At 35.9% G+C, this 17002-nt stretch overlaps 2 protein-coding genes across 5 annotated transcripts; both read right to left on the bottom strand.

Moving 5' to 3' along the window:
• Positions 1–62: 62 nt before the first annotated feature.
• On the bottom strand, positions 63–8850 carry LOC127812107 (uncharacterized). 2 transcript variants are annotated; one of them, XM_052352432.1, is made up of 13 exons: positions 8724–8850; positions 8534–8639; positions 8342–8405; positions 7790–7891; positions 7637–7701; positions 6249–6341; positions 5801–5880; positions 5494–5710; positions 3824–3879; positions 2653–2781; positions 2190–2373; positions 1059–1223; positions 63–431 (listed from the first exon to the last, which is right to left on the bottom strand). In XM_052352432.1, exons 1-12 carry the CDS (start codon positions 8816–8818, stop codon positions 1098–1100), a joined length of 1317 nt encoding a protein of 438 aa, XP_052208392.1. In that variant the 5' UTR covers positions 8819–8850; the 3' UTR covers positions 63–431; positions 1059–1097. The 2 variants fall into 2 exon arrangements, with proteins under 2 accessions (XP_052208392.1, XP_052208393.1); XM_052352433.1 differs by lacking the exon at positions 6249–6341.
• A 1442-nt stretch (positions 8851–10292) lies between these two features.
• LOC127810976 (E3 ubiquitin-protein ligase complex slx8-rfp subunit slx8-like) lies at positions 10293–16583 on the bottom strand. Of its 3 annotated transcripts, none has more exons than XM_052350627.1 (7): positions 16416–16583; positions 14923–15168; positions 14748–14826; positions 13896–13922; positions 13101–13207; positions 11011–11278; positions 10293–10815 (listed from the first exon to the last, which is right to left on the bottom strand). In XM_052350627.1, exons 2-6 carry the CDS (start codon positions 15112–15114, stop codon positions 11036–11038), a joined length of 648 nt encoding a protein of 215 aa, XP_052206587.1. In that variant the 5' UTR covers positions 15115–15168; positions 16416–16583; the 3' UTR covers positions 10293–10815; positions 11011–11035. The 3 variants fall into 3 exon arrangements, with proteins under 3 accessions (XP_052206587.1, XP_052206588.1, XP_052206589.1); XM_052350628.1 differs by having other exon boundaries at positions 14923–15161; positions 16416–16574; XM_052350629.1 differs by lacking the exon at positions 13896–13922.
• Between the last annotated feature and the right edge of the window lie 419 nt (positions 16584–17002).

Here is a 17002-nt window from a genome sequence, read left to right as displayed (position 1 = left end):
CATATGACATAAGTTCTTGAGAGATAAAAGTTCTGATATAAGGTCTTTTTATCGTTGCATGGTGCTTATAGTGTTTCCTTGCATCGTTCACTTGATTGTTTTCAGTAAATCTGAAAACAATTTTTGCAAGAGTCAACTGCAAGAAACTGTAGGATGTAAACCTTCAGAATGTAAGAGATCCCCAGAATGTAAAGCCAAAGAAGCCGTCTGACGAAACTGAACTTCCAGAATGCAAGAAAGAAACCATTAATCATTAAAGCCTGGAAGTTTTGGCAGCTTGAACCTTTTTTTTGGTACACAGAAAATATGCGAAATGTTCACATGTTAAGGGATGAGTCACCACTTGAGCCACCCTTAAAAGCGACAGCTTTATCTACATTCCTAGACCAATCTGCGTAAGCTTCGAGTTCTAGGCTGCTTTTGACTTCATCCTGTGAAAGAGTAAGAATGCATATTAAGGTTTCCATAGAACTAAAATAATGTGATAAAAATGGGGGGCATATATCGGAATGGGGAAAAACCAGCAAGGACCATTTAGAAGGCAACTATAGAACACTATAAGTCTCATATAAACGATTGATTATGCTCTGGAGAAAACATTGAAACGACACTCCCTCTAGATTTTGGCTGCTGAGCAAAATCACGTACGGATTTAATAAGCCAACAAGATTTGTTATTCTAAATCCATACTCAAGTATTTGGAGCTTTCCTGTCTGTTCAAGAAGAACAAAAAAGGCAATATACATAGCCCACTATCACTTTCGTGAGAAAGACAACCTCCTGGTGTCACAAGCATCTATTTGGGCCAAATTAACAAGTGAACCTGGCTGTTAACTATATAACATTTTGTATTTATGCATTTTAGTCCAATAACATATCAAGTCTTATCCCACTCTGTGTCACATACACTTCAGTATAACCCACAAAAAAGTTATGTATCGATTCTTGACCCAAATCGATACTTGAAACCTAAATCCTGAATTTTTGAATCACAAGGAGGCTATTTGTACGCATCAAATTTTGTAAACCGGTGAACAACGAATGATTTGGCATCTTACCATGTGATAAAACACCAATACTTTTGGAGCAGGAAAGTATCAATTCTCGGAACCATTATCAGGTTGGAGCTCAATGCGCATTTGTTGCACAAGTATTTCTTCAATAGCATCCACAAAGCTTGAAATGTTTTGTCGGATATGTGCATCCAATGAGTTTGCCATTTCCTAGTTACCAATAAACAATAGAACACAGGAAAAATAAAAATAAAAAGAAGTCACTGGATCAAAATCTTGGAGCTTATAGCCTTCAAAACTTTAGAAGGCAGACATGAAGAAGGCAGTTAGGAAATAAATCTTCCTCATGACTGATTGCAACACATAAAAATGGTAACTAGCAACTCCAGCAGGTAAAAAACATCAAACTTGAAGAAGTTCTAAGGGTAAACAATATTGCACGTGAAGAACCATAAGTTATTATTATTTTTTTTTCTATATGATTTCAAATGATCTAATTGATATCTTCATTTGAAGCATAAGCTAAAATTTATAAAGAAGCAGTGAGTTAGGAATGAAGGAAGAACTAGTTTTCCTTTCTTTTCTTTTTTTTGCAAGTGAAGAAAGAATTAGTAAAATGCTTTGATATTTTTACACCACAATCCGTGTTCGTACCAAGATTCATCAAATCCGGATTCATGAAGCCGCAGAAATCCGTGTTTGCCCAATAAATTATTGATATTCATTCTAAGTGCAATTTGCTAGTAGAAAGCACAGGTAGGCAAATAATTGTGGAATCGTGACTAATGATCTAATGATTGTTAGAATGCTTCTGGGGAACGGCCCTTGTTAATAAAGTACACATAAGAGTGCTCCGAATATCAGTCGACTAAGGTTCGAAAAGTGTGGCCCTCAAATTAACACTATGCATATAAAACACCACCAAATGATCTCGTTTTGAGATACATAATGTAGTAACAACGTATGGCATACGAACAAACCATATCAAGAAAATAACAAAAATCATGTAAATGATATACGTTGCAGAATTTTCAGGAAAATAATGCCTCTTATGAGTCTATTTAAAAATTTAAGTATGACCAGAATTTAGAGGCACCTTAACAAAACCCACTTTTGAGAACTGCAAACAGATTTTTGTGCATTTAAAGGAAGAATTAAATGGAAAATGCAGTTTACCTCAACCTTGCAGAGAAAGCGCAATGAAATTTCCTTTGAATGATGATCTGAGCTCTTGAGTGATATCAGCTTCAATGCATGGTTTGACGCTGGCCAACCTTGGGATATCTTAATGAAAGCATCAACTCCTCCTACCATGTGGGCAACTATTATATCCTCCTTATCTATATACTCCACTGACTGCCTGCATTCATAACAAGTGATATTCTATTCTAAAATATAGATAGGGAACGAACAAAATTAAGTCAACTTATCCAAAAGGGGGAAAATGTTCCGTGAACTCTTTCTCGGACTAATAATTTTTTGGACTTTTTAAGTATACAGCGTCAGACAAGAAACCAGAAGTCATGAGAGTGCACTGTCTGGCACATGGGTCTAACAGGTTTAATTAGGTGTGCACAAAGCAAGCATGTTTGACAATAATTGTAAAGTAACTGACATAAACCATAAAAATAAGTCTTACCTTGACTTATTTGCAAACTTCACCAGCAACCGCCTTAGCGTGCTTAGAACAATTTTTTCTTGCACTCTTCTTACGAACCACTCCAATGAAGACCGGCTCTCCAGGATTGAAATACTTTTCAAGGACTGCCTGGAAGCAACACAATTATTTATGTCCCCAATAAACAAAAGCAATAACATAGAATTAGTTGTCTGGTACCATGATATGAATCAGTTAATTAGGGATTGAGTTTCCTCAGCATGCAATATCATGTCTACGAAAAGGAAAACAATACCTTGGATCATTCAAATGTCTACACATAATTCATGTATAAAGACATATCTGGATTATCCAAAAATGAACAAGGATATAACCAATAACAGAAAGTACAAGACATCCAGCAATTTAACACACACACACAGGAGAAAGTGCTCCATGAGACATCTCGAAAATTGTTAAAGAAATGAAAATGGCTAAAAGTTTGGAATTAAAATTTATTTTTTAGCTTTTGAAAAATGAAACATATTGTGCCACTCCCATTACACATCCTAAAACTTGTTTAAGTGAAATGGAGACAGATAACAAATTTGAAATTTCAAACCTTTTCAGTAGCTTTGTGGATAAATGCAAAAACAATATTAACAGAGATGATCTATATAACATCTCCACAACATGCTATTGCCTATGCCATTTATGAGCTTCAACATGCATCCCTAAATAGTCGATAATCAATATGGGAAGCATGACAATGCATAGGAGAAGTCAACTATAGAATAATGTGCTAACTAGGCAAGGCTTACATTTGATGTTCTAAGTTAGCTATCCCAGTGAAGATGACATACTTCTCTTATATCAAAGAAAAATCAGAAAAACCAGTAACTGACAGATGAGATCCTTCATAGTGAATGGTGGATGGATAATAGATAGATTCATTGGGACAACAGCAAACCAACATTAAAGATACATAACAAATCTGACAAGACGTGAGAAATTTGAATAAGGTGAGGATAAAACAGCATTCAGCATGAGTTCAAAATGTGAATGGCCATGGTACAGGAGGGAGTATTATCTCCAAGACGCAAATCCTATAAATAACTCCGTTGCTTACTGGGGGGCACAATCTAGACCCAAAGCAGTACATCAATAATCCTAAAGATGAAAGACTAAAAATTAACTGAACCAAGAAACTGACCTGAAAGATTTTGCTGCTTCAATAATTTCACCTACATATACATCATTCGGGAAGATCTGGAAACATCACAAACAGCATTTAAGACCACTCAGAAATGTATAACTAACCTTACGTTTATCTTGACATGTTAATCACTCTAAAGAGGCTCCAGATAAAATGTCAAGAGCTCTCAAGATATGCATAATTTCTTTGTTTTGGCCATGGCAGAAGGATTCAAGTGAACATGAGATTAAAAATTAAGACATGACACACAAGATATGTAGGTACACCCTAGAAGAAGAGAATCATGTTCTTAAGTAACATAAGCTAATGTGCAAATTACTCATACCACCTAAAGGTATGGAGAGAGAGAGAGACCCTTGTGATATAGAATTACACCAAACTTCCCATTTAGAGTTTGTTGTCTTGCGGGGAAATATAAGATTGTTAAATAATTTTTGTAGAGTGACAAAGTTAACAAAAGGTGTTTCAAGTTAATATTTTTTAATTGACTTGTAAAAAGTTATATTAAAACTTAACAAAGACAAAAGCAGTACATCTTTCTTTATTCATCACTTGCCAGGTGCCTCTTTCCTCCCCTCACCCTTGCCAACTCTCCTAGTTAAAGCGCTGTCATTGAAACATCACGATACCCACATTTCCACAAACACTGTTTCCAACCATTATACCTTGGGCTGGCTCCTCCTCTCCTCTCTCTCGCTATCCTTTCCCCTCATGGCCTCCCTGTTCACCTCACTTTCTTAATCATGCCCCAACTCCCTCCATTGGATTCCTCCATCTCAACCACAAATCCCCTTCTGCTACTTCTAGTCTCAAGTAAGAATTCACTAGGTATAACTTTGGCCTACATATTGTATTGGAATTGCATGAGTAAAATTTGTTGGACCTCAATTGCAAGGCCATCATGGCAGACGGTGATGGCCACAGCCCCAAGCCCCCATAATTATGTCGAAACATCCAACTCACATCAGCCATCAGCAGCATTGTGCTTAGGCAAAATTCATCTTCAAAAGCATGGTCACGGGAACAAAAACAAATACAATATGTAGGCAGAATGAGATTACAGTGTTGATGGTTGGGGACTATTAAAAGAAGAGAGAGAGAGAGAGAGCTGCTGGTGGTTATGGGGGCCAGTGGAGGCAAAAGGAACTGCATTCAGGTTGAGGACCCTGGAGCTCAATGGAGGTAAAGGCTAATGGCTTAGTCAGTGAGGATGTTTCTAGTGTCAGAAAGATTATGGGAAAGGGTAGACAGAGGAAGGGAGGAAGAGAGAATGAGAAAAATAGCATACCTCGAGCTTTTAATAAGTGGCATTTTGGTCATTTCACTGGCTGTTCAAAGCTTATTTTTGTCCTCTTAGTTACTTTGAGGGCGCCCTAAACACTATAAGAATTATTTAAATGATATGAAAAAAATTGGTCTGTCTCATTACCAATCATTAAATGGTAAGAGGAACTGTGTTACCAGTTTTAAAAGGCAAGACTATCCCAAGCAACAGCCTAGTTAGCAAGTAGACTACCACTGGCCCATGATAATGGCACAAGTCTCCAAAAGCTGAGCATTCAGAATTCTAGACATTCTTCTGAAATTATCCCATACCACTGCCTTTGCTTAGAGTTGAAGGCATTATCTCACCTGAAATTGCAGTTATCAAAATTTAGAAGTCATACCTCGACATTTTTTAGCTCCAATGTTCCTTCAGAGACTTGTATGAGTAACTCATGATTCTGTTCCAATGGTTCAGTAAAATCTTCAATTTTGTGTTGGGACAATATGCTTTCTGAATTTGGAATGTAGGTCCTCAATGACAACCTAATGCAATTTCCTTCATGCTCAAGCACTTTAAGTCCTGTTAATGCATCCTCAATCTTTTCTATAGCCTCAAACCTATGGAAATACAAAGTACAAATGAGTAAATTAAAACGAACGGATCAAGTCAGATAACATAGAATCTGCAAAATCTCTATAGAAAATTACCTTTTCAAAATGCAGTCAAGATCTTCCAGTGATTGCAAAGTTACTCTGTTCTTCTCAATCTGATCACTGAGTTCCAGCATCTGCAAGGTAATAATAAAAAAACTATTAGTTAATGACTCTTTTCCTCAAGGATAAAAAAAACATCAAAATGCTACATGACATAAATATTATAATATGAAGTACCATAAAACCAATGGCTTAGATCGACGGCAATAACAACAATATGTGTGTGTGTGTGAAGGAAAGAAAAGTTTATTGAATAACTAACATAAACCACACTAAGTTAGTTGATACATGATAGTAAGACATTATAATTTCACTGAAAAAGAATAAGCTAGAGATAGTTGTAAATAACTTTTTATATTTTTCAAATAAAGTGGATGCACACAGACTACAATTCCTGATTCATCGTTAAGCAAAGAAATAACATAAGGATGATAAATGAGACCTTAAATTTGTAATCTGTCTTCCCTTTTAAAAACTCCACTTCTTCATGGAAAGAGCAATCAACGTGTCCAGTGGTTTTTGTTTTCTCAATACCCTAGAATATCACATCCATAAAAAAAATTAGATGACATCAACAAAATTTGTCAATCAGCTTCAAAGTGACTCGGGACTATGGTGAGTATAACTGTTGAATGGCAGAGAAAATTGAAAGAACTAAAACACTTGGCAGGAGATTATATTACAATTTGAAGAAATCAAATCATTTAAAGATGAGGAAATGTTTATCACAGGTTGCAAGACGAATTAAAATGAAGAACCTGTCACTTTCAGCCTCTTTAAGTACTAGAAAATTCATTGGTAAAAATCACATGAAAAAGTAACAAGTAAAATTAGTTATTGTTCCCAATTGAAAGTAAACACGCGCATTTCTAAAGTGCTGCACATCCTAAGGAGTAAAATTATATGAATCTTGGCTAGAGGTCAGTGGCACTATCTTCTTAAAACATGGGAGCTTGAGTACAGGACAGGCCATGTTTTGCTGATTGATTGAAATCTCTCTTGTGATTAGTCAAGACCAATTTCCCACAAAGGATAAGGATCAAGTTCTACGGAACCCATTACCCTAGCCTCCAATCCACAAGCCAAGCCTCTAGAAGTCCGGAGTTAATGGAGACCTAAGTCCTGCACAACCTAGGTCATTGGAATCAAGATACTAGGGCATTTTCTAGAGGTTGTGCTTCCATCAGGCACATAAAGCATATATTGATGCCTTGCCCTCACATTGTAGCTAACAGAGCACTCAGGCAGATAGCAATCAAGCTGAGGACGTGCCTCAAGCATCCTCAATTGCAACCCCTTTTGAGTCAAAAATCTTCAATGGACAACAGAGAACTTGGGTTGAGTGTTTCTCAACCAAACATGTGGGTTCCATGAGTATACCAGGAGCGAGCATATGGAGAGTTCCATCATCTGACCCATGGATCTGCCAAAAGAGGGTCTAGGGAAGCTCAAATGCAATGTTCCATCGTAAGGAGATGCCACAAGCATCCTTGCAAAAATAGCCTACGTAGCTCAATTGAGTCAAACCCCTAGGGGAAAACATTATGGAATTTACCTTCCACCCCTTGGAGTCACATATGGCAACTACAATAGACTCCATAGATAATTTTCTTTCACTGATTCAGATATAAATAACAATAGCCAGCTAAAACGATAGTGACCTTGTCTAATTGTATGGACATGCTTAGCATCCAAATTGTTTTACCTTGCTCGTTGCTATTCAACAATGGACAATAGTTTGACTTTGAGTAACTAGAATATTGTGACATGTTTCTCATTGGCAAAGATGAAACTAAAAGTTAAGATGAGAACCCTTTAATGGGTATTAACCTGCAAAGCAACAAAGTCCAGCGAACAATTCAACCCTTCAAGCTCACTCTCTAATTGATTAGAATCTGCAAATGTACAAATATCAAATCAGCCACCAGACGCGCACCGTTTCACATGGATGATACATCTAAATCCAAATTTTAATCTGCCCACCTTCTATGTACGTCCTCATCAGGTCCTCAATTTCACTGGATAGTTTAGCATTTTCAGCCTCCACGTTGTTGAGTTCCTCCTTCACCCGTCCCCAATATGTATCTACATTTGAAAATTCAGTTACCCAATGCATGACCACATGTATGGATGCTTCTCTGGGTCTGTAAAATGACCAGTTACCTGAGCCCCACTCATGTTTCAGCTTGTTAAAGCTCGTTCAAAATTAAGCCGTTAATTAGTTATGTAAAAAGACAAATTGAAAACATGTTGAAACTGGTTAATTTTTTGTTCAAACTCGGATTGCTAAGCCATGATACTGCAAGAGAGAGGAGGGGAAAAAATTTAAGTTGATTAAAACTCTTTAAGCCATATGCCCAAAAAATAAGCCAAACTTTAACACGTGATCTAGCTCATTGAGTCACCAATTCAACCCTGGACAAGCCATGGTGGGGCTGGAATCGCTCATGTACAGCCCTAAAGATACCTACATGCACGGGCTTACACAAATATATACATTTGTGAGGGGACAGAGGGCAACATAAAAAGGTTTACCTATATCTTCAACTGGCAACGACCCGACGCCTGAAAATTCTGACAGAACTTGACTTATTTTGCTCTGCGTGAGGCATTATTTTGCGAGTTAGCACCTTCAAGTAAATGCTATAGATGCAAGTGAGGTCGCAGCAGAGAAACGCGAGAATCTGAAGCAACTTGGCCAATCAAATGGATGGAATTCGAGTGTACCTCAAGCTGGAAAGCGCAATCTTTAAGCAATTGCTCTGAATCCGACGGAGCGAGTCCTGGGGCATCGTAGAAACCTCCACTGACGTCTCTTAGTTCCTTAATCCGACTACAGATCGAAAGCCAAACATCGATTCAACCGCATTGGATGTAAACATTGCCGTAATGTATATATAGAGAGAGTAGTTTGAACCTGCGAATGGCGTCAATGTCTAGGGCTTCCGACGAGCGATTGGCTTCTGCTTGGTCTCCCATTTTCTCTTCGCTTTCTCTATCATTTTCTTTCATTTTCTAGCGAACTGTCCCTCTGAAGTTCCCGCCTTTGCTTATTGAACTTTTCGTTCTTTTTATTTTAATTTTCATTTTCTTCTTTATTTTAATTATTATAATGATAATTTATCATTTTCTTTAGCAAACATATAAAAATGAAAATTTGTAAAAATATTATTTGAATACTTAAATTTGACACCTATGGTGCATGAAATATCTTGGGGTATTATTTTGGCGTTTTCATTTATGAAAAGCAAAATACGCAAAAAAATATTTTTAGATTATTTTTATAATTTTTAAAAATATTTTAAAGTCCTTTCATAATATTATAAAATATCAAAAAAATTATTTTTTATTTTGAAAATCCATTTCTATTTACAAAGATGTTAGAGACAAAAAATTTCCTTTTCTAACCAAGTTAGATACACAATTTTTTCATCTCTATCTTAAAATTTTAATTTATTTCATAATTTATTTGAATATATTATAAATTTTATATTTTTTTTATACTAAAAAACTACTTTTTATAATTATCTATATTAAAAATTATATTTATAAAAAAATCTCTATATTTTTCTTATTTATGTATTGTCTCATATTTCTATTTTTTATTTTTTTTAAAAATATTATTTCTCCATTTTCGTTTCGTATTATTTTTTCATTTTTGTTTTCGTACAACCTAATTTGACACAATATGCAACGACACTTTACAATCATATCTCATACCATTTTTAAAAATTTTATTATAGGCTTACTTTTAATAAGATTTGAATTTTTGTCATGTTTAAAACAATCACAACATTTTATCATTAGACTACTATTTGGTTCAAGCACGAAAAAAAATCATCAATTTGATTGATTTTTATTATGCATGAATGAGTAATCAAAATATGTTTGTTTGAGACAACAAAATATCTTATTTATTGATATATGAAATTGTAAATTTAAAATCATTTATATGGGCAAAGAGTTAAATTAACAAATACTCGTGTCAATCTACACGACATTAAAAATTTATATATATATATTTTTTTTGTATTCAATACTTCTTTTTGTTAGATAGTTAAAAATGTTAAACCAATACCAAAAAAATATCACATGCAAAATAAATCTCACTCGATCCCTATCCCACCCCCATAAAACTAGGCTCTACAAAGTAATATAAATTTAACATTTTGTCACTCACAATATAAAAGAGAATGATCCAAATTATTGTGAACCCATAACACCAAGTTGAAGAGAAAAGATGTCATTGAAAATGACACAAAATGGCATCAAAATGTTTGATAAGAAAATGAGCATAGAAATGGATAGCAATCAAGGAGGAAACCAATATTTGAGGCAAAAAATAAAGAGGAAGCCCAGTTCAGCATCCTCTTTTCCCAAGAGTATACTGTTTTGACCGGTAATCTAGATGCAATAGCAATAACAATTACAAGCATTAATCCATCTTGGAGCAAGCTAGATAACAATAACAACAACATATCAAGCATTATCCCACCTGCAGGTTGAGCCAGATGCCGGGAAAAGTAGCTTTATAGAGTCCTACTTCCAGGACCATACAGAAACCAACCCCCTCTTTTGGGAGGCAATGAGTTTAATCTGACAGAAGTACAATTTCCCATCTCATATATACAAGATTCAATCAAATGAAACCACCACGAGAGGATGAAACTGAAAGCTAATTCAAGATGTTCTATAACCAAGAAGCCTTTGCTAACAAAAACTGATAACAGAAACAGAAGCTGTGCAAGCAAAGTTCCAAAAACCAACTTGTCTAGTTGTCTATACCAACTGAAATGGAAAAGGGAAATAGATGGTCTCTAAGCCGCTATAGCCCTAAATGAAAATCCATAAAGAAAAGTCTATCCCAACTAATAGGATAATTTGATTCAAACCAAGACCAGAGCCACACAGAGATCAAAATGTCTAGTTACTTCTTCATGCTCTATTGTTGATTCACCACACCAACTTTATTTCCCACCAATAGCACCCCCTAAATTAAACCTAACCACCTGCAAAACAAGAAACTGTTAAGTTAGCCAGACAGAATAAGAGGCAAAAGTAATTAACAACCCAATTCCCCAGTAATTAACATGGCACAGCAACACAATACAACGAGGAAGAAAAAGAGGGCTTGTATCAGTCGTTTTCTCCCTCCACATATAATAAGGATATAACACACAGAAGGTGCATAAGAGTAAACTCACATGATTTGACAGAACAACTGAGCCATTAATCACTGGCTGGAAGGTAAATTCTGATGGTATCTTTCACTTTAAGTTTTCTCCTGCAGGTTGGACATTTGCTCTGAGCTGCGATCGCCGCATGAATGCATTTCTTACAGAAAATGTGACCGCACTTGGTTGATGTTTCTTCAACAACTGGACTAATGCAAACTGGACATTTGAATTCAGGTTTCTTCTGAAAGGGCACCACAATACAGGGGACTTCTGTATCTTCAGCTGCATGGTCACTCTGGCAAGAGACAGTCCAATCATTGTTTGGCAATACAATTTTAGATATTCATAAATAAATGAAAGCTATTTATCACAAAAAAAGGTAAAATTTGTATTGAAGTATTCCAACATGTTTTCTTGTATGGAAGAGAAACAATATTACAAGATTTTCTATCATAAAAGGGCACTTAGCCCTGGATTGAGCTATACATTGATGGGCCTATTTACTAATAGCTTAAGCTTTTGTGATGCATGCAGGGAAATCAAATACCAGAATTGGCAGACTCATAACAGGGCTATCAGAAACACTGAGGATGATTCCGAGGCCTCTCTGGGCAAAACCCAGAAATCTGAAATTTGCAATTCTTCATAAGATGCCTGCTCATAGAGATTTCTCTTCTGATTATCAGAGAGGTCAGTACCAACCATTAACAAGGAACATTAGGCTTGAAACTGGTGCAACTCAAGAACACATTCAGCTTCTGCTGATAGCTCTTGTTACCAAGAGGAAGGCTAGAGGGGAATGGGATACTGACAGCATGAGTAATAGTGAGAGGGAGCAAGAGAAATTGCAAGAGCAAGGGCGGGAGGCAGACAGCAGGAGGAGGTGCCCAGCAATGGAGAGGGAGATTGTGGGATGGCAGCAGCTTCATGGCCCATAGTATGCCTCCCAAACACCACTGTTGAGGATAAAAAAGGCTCACGTAATGGGTATAATCTTTCATACTAGACATGGAAGGTTGGTTATGTCTAATTTCCAAATTTTGGTCAAAAAGCTTTGCTTTGCCATGCACTTTATATGTATTGAGAAGTTCTATATTTTGTGCATTCACCCCCACATTAAAACACATATGTTACTATGAATCTCATAAAGGAATAATATGTTTCAAGTAGCAAGATTCCAAAGTTGCAGATCATGCTTCCACTTGGGCTAGTAAGGGTCATATTTATTGTGCAGAAACCTTGGTTTCCCACTAAGTGCTCAATCTGTTGGGCAAGATGCTCAAGTGAAAATCAAGAAGTAATAAATATTATACTATTTTTTGGGGGTAAAACTTAAATGTTTCCTTCAGGAATTAATGCAAAATGGTAATAAATGAGCTACAGTATTTTAATTGAAAATTTTGGGGACATGAAAACAAGTATGAGTTGCATAAATGCAAATGTAGAAAATCTAACAAAATCAGTTTTCATTTCTGAACCTTTCTAAAAGAAGAGCATAGAGTTCAGAAAGAAGGAAACAACTCAAATCCATTGAGGAACGAGTAGTAAAAATGAGAAAATCAAAGAAAAAGAGGAGTACAGAGAGAAGTCTGAGCTGTTTCAAATAATGCAAGGTACCGAGCTGCAAGTACTTTTAGTTACAACATGAATGTAAGCAAGGAACCCCCATCCTCAACCAACAACTCAAAGTTATCTTAATGTTAAAATTTTTGTAATATTTTGTTTCTCAGAGTATTACTTCTAGAATTTACTTTTTTGTGCATTTCCTTAAATTAGAAACCCCTTCACTAGCCCGGCATTAAAATAGCATTGTCCATTAGTATGATTATCTTCTTTCTAAATAATTTGAAACTCATTTAATGTGTATGTCAAAAGGATGACTTCACATCTTAAAATTCCTTCAATCTCCTTTTTCACTAAAATCATTGTATTAAATGATAAAAGAAATCATTGGTGGAATAGCATCATACAGCAAATGATAGAAGAAAAAAAAAAAAAAGTGAAAGGAAAAGGGTCTAATATTAAATAACAGCATAATGTTTAAATCAATGGAGTGAAACTAGAAAATCACTTAACCAGACAAATAGCAATAACAAAGAAGAAGATAGTCACACTACCTCAGGTTTCTTGTTCCTCTCAGAGTTTATGGGATGATTAACATTTGCATCTGTATGCTCTAGTGATCCTCTTCTGCACCGCTTATTAGTGATAGGAACTGATCCAGCTGTCAATTATGCAAAATCAGCTTCATTGGTTGAGACTAGCATCCTCAGAAGTATATACAAATAAGTTACATAACTTCATTCAATGAAAAGGTGGGTAGATAAAGCATGCCTAACAATCTGCATTTTCATGAAAGCATATGCAACAAAGGACCTTCCAAAGCACCAGCTATCTGGGTGTAAAATTTGGAATCTATGGATGATCAAGGGAACTTGGATGCTCTAGGTTGACTAAAATCTGACTGAAATCTTAAATGAATCAATTTACAGACCTTAACTCTCAGGGGAGTAAAAAAGAAGGCAAAGACAGACACATGAGAACTCAGCAGCATGACCAAACAGCACCTTGTAAAGAAGATGAGAGGTAATTACATATTATCAAAGTCAAGTTCTTATGGGCAAAATCACATGATCAAAGAAGATACTGATTCCATTTGTTGAGATAAATTTAAGCCCAATCATTTAAATGCTGGTAAATCCAAATGCCATCAGTCCCCGAGAAAGGAAACAATCCCACTTCCCAATCCAGATAAAGACGTCTGTCAATAAATGGACCTAGCAATATAAAACTGGGAGGGGAAAGCTTGTAAGGCTTAAGAAACAAAAGCCAGCACAAATGCACAATTTGCATTCAGATGTTCTCACCAAAAGCCTAATATGGTTTAATCATTAAAAAAGGTCCTTGCTTACCAATCCCAGCCAGCCAGCAGTGATATTCTGTTTATTGCAGGAAAGAAGATAAGTCAAGATCTCAATACTCATCTCACTTCTGCAAACCTCATCTTCATTATGTGAATCAAAGCACTCATTCATTAAAATGGTATGGTATCAGAAACAGGAAATTAGTCCATTGCATCACGTTGGTCCAAAGAATTCTTTAAGGGTTCTCGAAATACAAGAGATTCCTTCTGCTGCAAAATAACAGATCACGGTAGCAACAGAGTGTGCTCCAAGCCACAAAATATGCAAAGCATGGGCAAGCAAGACTGGAGGAATTCACTTGTAAGGCCACAAGTCTCACATATTAAAATTCTAAACAATCCTCGACAATAGCAACAATCCTAAGCCTTAGTCTAGCTAGGTGAAGTCAGCTACATGAATTCTTGCTTTCAAACCATCTCTATGGTCATGTCTTCTAAAAGGCCATTATACCCCTTATCATGTTAATTCCGTGCAATATTTGATTAGAGATTTTTAAAAGCAAAAAAACAGGAAAAGTCACGCATACAACCAAAAAATAGGTGGCAAAAAAACAAAATGGAAAACCAAAAATGTGCTCAGTAGGGACGCACTGTGCCTACATGTGGCATTTATAATCATTCGTCTTTGCATGAGAATACATGTCTATTTTCAAAGATACACAGTTTGCTAGATGCCAAAAATTGACGAGAACAATGGAATATTCCAGTACTCTAAGCAGATGCTTACATTTCAGTTTCCACAAGAATCAATGACTGTCAATTAATTGCAAAACAATATAAAGGTTCCTTATTCAATATTTTGACAATCAAAAAATAAGAGAAAGAGAACATCGCCAAGTACCTGACTGATCTGTTTGGAAAATATTTTCTGCATCAATCACCTCTACCTCCCGCCGGTTCCTTCTAGCCTTGTCCCTTGCCTGAGATGATGCACGGAAAGAAAACCAATAAACTTGCTGGCAAGGTTAAGTTGTACAAAAAGATACCTAACATAATAACAATGTAAAATTTTATACCTCGGCAAAGCTTCTTGGGGAGCATATTATAACTTCATCATCAACAGACTCAAAGCTAGTCGTTGTTCGTATTGGCAATAGTCCACTCTCCCTAGGCAGGCCTATGCTAAGACTTAAATCAACAGGATCACCCCCAGGAACCATGCCATCAGCAGGTAAAGGTGGATTGTTGAGATCAATATTAAGCACCATTTTGTTTCCTTCAAGTCTCAATTCACGTTTCAGATTGAATGTTTTTCCTGCATGCTGATGAGATAACGTTAGCTACATGTTTTTGCAAAAGCTTCTGTGATGAAAGGAAAACATAAACTGGAATTTCAAGAGCATTTCTCCACTTTCACTGAGAGCAAATAAAAAATAAACATAACCCTCAAAAACATTATATTGAGTACATTTCATAACCTTTGAGTCCAAGGAAAAGACAAACCAAAAGCATAAACAATGATCCTATATAGCAGAAAGCACAATTCAAACAGGTCCTAATCCACAGTGCAGACACATCATATCACCTTCCCACTACAGCCTTTATTCTTGTTAGCAACTCGACAATTGGTCCTCTCCCCACCACCAAAAAAAAAAAATTCAAATTGACTTTAAACAATGATCATTATGCGGTTCTAATATTTTAAAAAACAAAAATAACTCTTAGTTCAACAAGTTTTTAAAACCAAGCACCAATGAAAGCAAAGAGCATGTACGGTATCCAACTCTAACCTAATTGATTTTACATTATCTGAGACATTCACAAATGAAACCCTATTAAAATCATACATGATATAACTCTTTGGCTTGGTTATGAAATTTGGTAACTGACAGAGAGAGAGAGGAAGGACATAACTATAACTGGGAAGAGGGGGGCTTGGAGATTTAAAGAATGCTGTTCAGATTATATCATCATTTTAAAATTTCAAAATTTAAAGATGAAAAGAAAGATGATCTTGAAGTTCTGCAGAGTTTCATTTCAAAAACAGAACACACACGCGGACACTTCCGATATATCTGTGCCCCTTCTGATTTATGTAAAGTCATTTACTCTTCTCTCCCACAAAACTGCAAAGGGCACTAACAGATGATGAATCAAAATCATACAAACAACTTTCCCTCTCCTCTTCCCACGAATCCATCAGCAATCCCTTGACATCCATTCCCAGTTTCGAAACCAAAAGAACAACCTAATGCACTGACAATCACGTTTGAACAACAAATGTAAACAGTAAAATCACGAACAAAAAACAGAAAAAAAAAAAAAAAAACTCGAATCATTCGTCCAATCTGTATCTCTCTCTCTCTCTCTTGGTAAATTCGAAATGCTCCCCCTCTCCCTCCCTCTCTCTCAACACAAACAGACTTCAACAATCACAGAGGGTCAACCAAAATTGACCCAAATTTTCTTCCAAAACCGAAACCAAACCCAGTAAAAATCTCGACGGATAAATTGCTTTCCAAGGACAAACGAAACAAACCCAGAAAGGGGTGATGATAGAAAGCCATACCTTCGGGTATTTCTCTGGGAAAGGAGTGTTCCTTCCAGCGACAATCAGGTCGCTAATACATCACTCCCACACACACACACACACGCATATATATACATATACACGCACGGATATGGTGTTGGTGATATCCTTTTCCAGCCGGGTAGCCATTTTTGGAGCCTTGAAATGGACCTGGTCGTCTAATTAATTAATAGAATTTTCAAATTAAAAACTTCCCTTATTTTCCCCCTTTCCTTCTCATCAATCCCGTCTTCTCATACAATGCACCTTAATTTTAAGTCTTTTTATTTTTTTTTTTATATTTATGGTGTAATTTTAGGAGTTATCATCGATTATTTAACATGATCATTCTCGATGCATTCGTATTTGATTTGAATAAACGGAAAATTTCTTCTATTAGTGTAATTTCATTCGATTGTATCATCAATAAAAACATAAAATTTAAAAAAATATTATATTAATTATAGTTAAATAACTTCTTCTTTATCGGTAAGTTACCGTTAAGAAGTGTGTAACGACTATTTATCAACGATCTTCTTTAACTTCTCATCTAGATAATCTTTCCGTTATTACAACGGCTTAATAAA

This window comes from Diospyros lotus, chromosome 10 (assembly GCF_014633365.1).
Source record: "Diospyros lotus cultivar Yz01 chromosome 10, ASM1463336v1, whole genome shotgun sequence".
NCBI classification, from domain to species: domain Eukaryota; kingdom Viridiplantae; phylum Streptophyta; class Magnoliopsida; order Ericales; family Ebenaceae; genus Diospyros; species Diospyros lotus.
The sequence above is the reverse complement of the archived record's forward strand: the minus strand, read 5'-3'. Positions and strand labels throughout refer to the sequence as shown.